At 43.0% G+C, this 5826-nt stretch overlaps 1 protein-coding gene across 1 annotated transcript; it reads right to left on the reverse strand.

The window, feature by feature from the left end:
- Window positions 1–1770: 1770 nt before the first annotated feature.
- LOC127930346 (metalloproteinase inhibitor 4-like) lies at window positions 1771–4636 on the reverse strand. Its single transcript, XM_052520021.1, has 4 exons — window positions 4540–4636; window positions 3837–3907; window positions 3149–3245; window positions 1771–1838 (listed from the first exon to the last, which is right to left on the reverse strand). Exons 1-4 carry the CDS (start codon window positions 4616–4618, stop codon window positions 1771–1773), a joined length of 315 nt encoding a protein of 104 aa, XP_052375981.1. The 5' UTR covers window positions 4619–4636.
- Between the last annotated feature and the right edge of the window lie 1190 nt (window positions 4637–5826).

Genomic DNA, 5826 nt, shown 5'->3' on the forward strand with positions numbered 1-5826 from the left:
AAAATGTGAGTAAAGTCTCAGAGAGGTCAGAGAGTAGTTTGGCCAAAGAGGAACTCACACCTTTTAACCCAATTCAGCCTCCATACGGAGTATTTACAACTGAATATGATTGAAGGAATGACCCCATCTAGTGGAGGAATAATAGACATGGTTCATGAGGGCTTTTAGGAGGTAAGTACTCACACAGAGAAACACAGTAGACCTAGATAGACATGGTTCATGAGGGCTTTTAGGAGGGGAAGTACTACACAGAGAAACACAGTAGACCTAGATAGACATGGTTCATGCAAGCTTTTAGAGGAGGGTAAGTACTATGCAGAGAAACACAGTAGACCTAGATAGACATGGTTCATGAGGGCTTTTAGAGGGTAAGTACTATACAGAGAAACACAGTAGACCTAGATAGACATGGTTCATGAGGGCTTTTAGAGGAGGGTAAGTACTACACAGAGAAACACAGTAGACCTAGATAGACATGGTTCATGAGGGCTTTAAGAGGAGGGTAAGTACTGTACAGAGAAACACAGTAGACCTAGATAGACATGGTTCCTGAGGGCTTTTAGAGGAGGCTAAGTACTACACAGAGAAGCACAGTAGACCTAGATAGACATGGTTCATGAGGGCTTTAAGAGGAGGGTAAGTACTATACAGAGAAGCACAGTAGACCAGAACCGATGCTCCTAGTGACCAGGGACTTCAATGCAGGCAAACTTAAATCCGTTTCTAACAAATTTCTACCAGCATGTCACATGTGCAACCAGAGAGGAAAAAACAAAAACTCTAGACCACCTTTACTCCACACACAGAGACACATACAAAGCTCTCCCTCCATTTGGAAAATCTGACCATAATTCTATCTTCCTGATTCCTGCTTACAAGCAAAAACTAAAGCAGGAAGTACCAGTGACTCGTTCAATACGGAAGTGGTCAGTTGACGCGGACGCTACGCTACAGGACAGTTTTGCACAGACTGGAATATGTTCCGGGATTCATCCAATGGCATTGAGGAGTAAAACCACCTCAGTCATCGGCTTCATCAATAAGTGCATCGACGACGTCCCCCTCACAGTGACAATAAGTACATATCCCAACCAGAAGCCATGGACTACAGGCAACATCCGCATCGAGCTAAAGGCTAGAGCTGCCACTTTCAAGGAGCGGGACACTAATCCGGACACTTTTGTGAAATCCCTCCATTCCCTCAGACGACCCATCAAGCAAGCAAAGCGTCAATACAGGATTAAGAGAGAATCCTCCTACACCGGCTATGACACTCATCGGGGCTTGAAAGCTATGTTGGACTAGAAAGGGAAACCCAGCTGCGAACTGCCCAGTGACGTGAACCTACCAGACTAGCTAAATGCCTTTTACGCTCGCTTCGAGGCAAGCAACCCTGAAGCATGCATGAGAGCACCAGCTGTTCCAGACGACTGTGTGATAACGCTCTCGGTAGCCGATGTGAGCAAGACCTTTAAACAGGTCCACATTCACAAAGCCGCGGGGCCAGACGGATTACCAGGACGTGTACTCAAAGCATGCACTGACCAATTGGCAAGTGTCTTCACTGACATTTTCAATCTCTCCCTGACTGAGTCTGTAATACCTACATCTTTCAAGCAGACCACCACCAAAATCCCTGTGCCCAAGGAAGCGAAGGTAACCTGCCAAAATGATTACCGCCCTGTAGCACTCACATCAGTAGCCATGAAGTGATTTGAAAGGCTGGTCATGGCTCACATCAACAGCATCATTCCGGTTACACTAGACCCACTACATTTCACATACCGCCCCAACAGATCCACAGATAACGCAATCGCACTCCACGCTGCCCTTTCCACCTGGACAAAAGGAACACATATGTGAGAATGCTGCTCATTGACTACAGCTCAGTGTTCAACACCATAGTGCCCACAAAGCTCATCACTAAGCTAAGGACCCTGGGACCAAACACCTCCCTCTGCAACTGGATCCTGGACTTCCTGGACAGACTACAACAAATGTGTACTGTTGGGAACACTGGCCTAGTGGTTAGTGTGACCAGTAACCAAAACATTGCTGGTTGGAATAACTGAGCAGTCTGTGTGCCCTTGTACATGGCACTTACCTCCAATTTGCACCAAGGACAAGCATACTAATATACCTGACCTTCTAAAACCACATTTCACTGCACCTATCTGGTGTATATTACGATCAAACATTTTTTGGGGGCAAACCTGAACTTTGTTACAATCAGAAAAATAATTGCCCCGCCACTATGGGACCTGTGGTGGCACCTCTGTCCAATCAGATTCAAGGAAATCACAGGTTGTGTGGGTCGGGCATGGAACGTCTATAGAAAGCAGAGCGCTGGTATTATTTTAACGGAAACTCACTCCCGATAGACAAACTCTTTACAGAAATGTTGTAACAGCCTAGAATGGGGTTTAAAACCTACAGCTGCATATACTAACATGGCATATCCTACACATATGGCATACCTTGTAATACAATCTTTAAAAAAGCTGGCCAAAATGTATATGTTCTCTGCAATTTGATGACCCGAGTTTAATTTCCAAACCAGGTAAGTTATCAAATGTCAGCAGCTACCCAATACCATGGTGGGTATGCATAATGTCTGGGTGGTTTCATACAAACAAACAAATTTGTTTACATCCATGTTAGTGAGCACTTCTCCTTTACCAAGATAATCCATCTACTTGACAGGTGTGGCATAGCAAGAAACTGATTAAACAGAATAATCATTTTCCAGGTGCACCTTGTGCTGGGGACAATAACATGCACAGTTCTGTCACAACGCCACAGATGTCTCAAGTAGAGGAAGCGTGCAATTGGCATACTGACTGCAGGAATGTCCACCAGAGCGGTTTACAGAGAATTGAATGCTGATTTCTCTACCATAAGCCACCCCCATTTTAGAGAATTTAGCAGTACCTCCAAACCGATCAACGGCAGACCACGTGTATGGCGTTGTGGGCAAGCGATTTGCTGATGTAAACATTGTGGTCAGAGTGCCCCATGGAGGCGGTGAGGTTATGCTATGGGCAGACATATGCTACGGACAATGAAAACTGTATTTTATCAATGGCCATTTCAATGCACAGCAACCAGTGTTGGCTGTTGAACTTGGGTAACATAGTGAGAACCGCACCTGTGAAGAGATATTCCTTGTTGATTTCTAGAGTCACGCTGCACGAAGTGGTGTAAGTGTAGATGGCGTGGATAACCTGGTCATAACCTTTGAACATCTAGCCAATCACAAGGAGAGAAAGGAAGATCTGTCAACCAGTTACATATATAGTTTGGAACCTCACTGACTGTAGCACTCAGGCACAGTTAGTCTTTACCCTTTAATGTCAACAGATCTGTAATGTGCAAGCAATCATTATTTAACCCAGATCCATTTTACAGATGAGCCCTGAATTAGAAATACAATAAAATAAACAAAGAACTCAAAATAAGAAACTCCGAAATGAGACCAGCTTTCTGCTTTTTTGTATTAATTTTCTTCCAAAATGTAAAATATTTTATCAAGGCTCCACAAATCAGGAGCAAAAAATACACAATAAAAGCTGGTTTACCTAACTCCATAAGGAACTTCCAGTTACCAGTCTCAGGCATGGCTAACTTATGCCTTAATAATGATGTCAGGCAGTGGAAGTCTTAGTAAAAAGGGCCAACCAACTCTGGTAGAGAATGTAGTGATATCTTTAACGAAGTAGCAGCTGAGTACATAGGAGATGTCACCATAGTCTAGGACCAGTAGGAAGAGTGACAATAATTACATTACCATTTAGAGAAAGACATTTTTATAGAATCACTTAAAAGGAGAATCATACCTTGATCTGTTGGATGTCATACTTGATGGCGTTAGACACCGCTTCCTTTCCAACCACCTTCGCCCTGATCACTAGAAGAGGGAGACATGGTTTAACTAACGCTATTGAAATCTATTCCGGTATACTAGTCAGTCACACTGATGGTTTAAGGGTGATATGGAGAGAGAACAGTGTAGAATGCTTCTTTAACCTGCCTCTCCTTAATCTACACTGATTGAAGAGGATTTAACAGGTGACATCAATAAGGGATCATAGTTTACAGCTGGCCAGTCCATGTCGAGGAAAGAGCAGGTATCCTTAATGTTATGTAAACACATACATCTCAAATAATTCATTTGTAGGCACACTTCATACCTTAGATAAATATAGTGTAGCAGGGCTCTATTCTGTTCCTGGAGAGATGCAGTCCTGTAGGTTTCCTCCAACACTAAGCTAGCGCACCTAATTCTAATAATTAACTGGTTGATAAACAGAACAAGGTTCATTACAACTAGGGGTTGGCTTGAAAACCTACAGGAAGGCAGCTCTCCGGGAACAGGGTTGGAGAGTCCTGGCTCTAAACCATCTTACTGTCGCCTACTTAACTATGTAAATAACTGTGTGAGAAGATGTAGATAAGCTTAATGATCATGTCCAAATCATTTATACTACGACCACAGACAATCCATAAAATGTTCTCATGTTGCGTATTGATAGCTCTCACCTGAGAAGTAAAATGTTGCCAAATTACCGTACCAACTTCTGCATTGCAAAAAGCCTGTTGAGGATGCCGAGGGAAGCATCTGCAAGCGTCTGCGATGTCTTCGACCCGCCAAAGGAACAGAACGAGCAGAGTAATGAAACAACTGCTTACATACCGAGTCATTTGGAATCGAATTACGGGGTCGCCAAAATATCACTAAAGGATTTGACGAATGAAAGAGTGAGGAGTAAAGTACACTCAACGTAATCATCCGCTATTTATTGCAGGCTGTGAGCTCCTCCTCCAGACAGAACCCAGCCTGTGGTAGGCTGAGCATTCTATTAATCCAGAACCGTAACCATTCAATTTTTTAAAAATCCTCCGATAACGGGACAACCACAGACCAGGCTCAACATGCCCGGCTGCCATAAATGCCATAAATTGGGAATGAAACTGAAAGCTCGGTTTTTGTTTTTTTGGGGCTCCGGAGCAATTTTAGGCACTGCATTATCAGCGCAAGAGGCGTCACTGCAGACTCTGTGATTGGGAGTCCCGAGTCCGGGATTGGACGGGGTATGCCGTCATTGTAAATAATAATTTTTATTCTTAAACTGATTTGTCTAGTTAAATAAAGGTTCAATAGAAAAAAAAATTGGCTAAGCCTACTGGAATTCCTTAAAGTTGTAGTTTCAGTAAAAAAAAAATTAAAACACCTGGGGAAATTTCAGAGCAGGTTCAATTTACCCAACTGCTCAGTTCACTTGCCCCTGTCACCCCATATATGAGATGAAAATGGCAGATTGTTGTTGTTGATAAGTACAGTAACACGCTATACATAACACCCCTTCTCCCCCCCAACAAGATTTAGATGCAAGTGGCTGTTCCACTGGTTGTCATAAGGTGTATGCACCAATTTGTAAGTCGCTCTGGATAAGAGCGTCTGCTAAATGACTTAAATGTTATGTAAATGTAAATAAGAGCTCAGGTTCTCCACTTCACAGCACTCGTAGGGGTTGACAGCCGACTGACAGCCGTTATAAACTTGAGCACCACAAGAGACAAGAAGATAACACCATCCCTCCCGCGTTACATTGAGAGGAGTCGATGTGTTATGAAAGATACGCCATTAAGGATTATAATACCACTTTGTCATACAAGCAAACCACACATTTCTATATTTAAAAATGAATGTAATTTACAGTATCAATGTTTATATCTTTTTTATCCACAGGGATGTCATCTGGTGTAGCCTGGGTTGTCCTGAACAGAATGGGCCTATCTGAGTCATATTGTGAAGAAAATAGCAAC

Source organism: Oncorhynchus keta, chromosome 5, assembly GCF_023373465.1.
Source record: "Oncorhynchus keta strain PuntledgeMale-10-30-2019 chromosome 5, Oket_V2, whole genome shotgun sequence".
In the NCBI taxonomy this organism is placed as follows: Eukaryota; Metazoa; Chordata; class Actinopteri; order Salmoniformes; family Salmonidae; genus Oncorhynchus; species Oncorhynchus keta.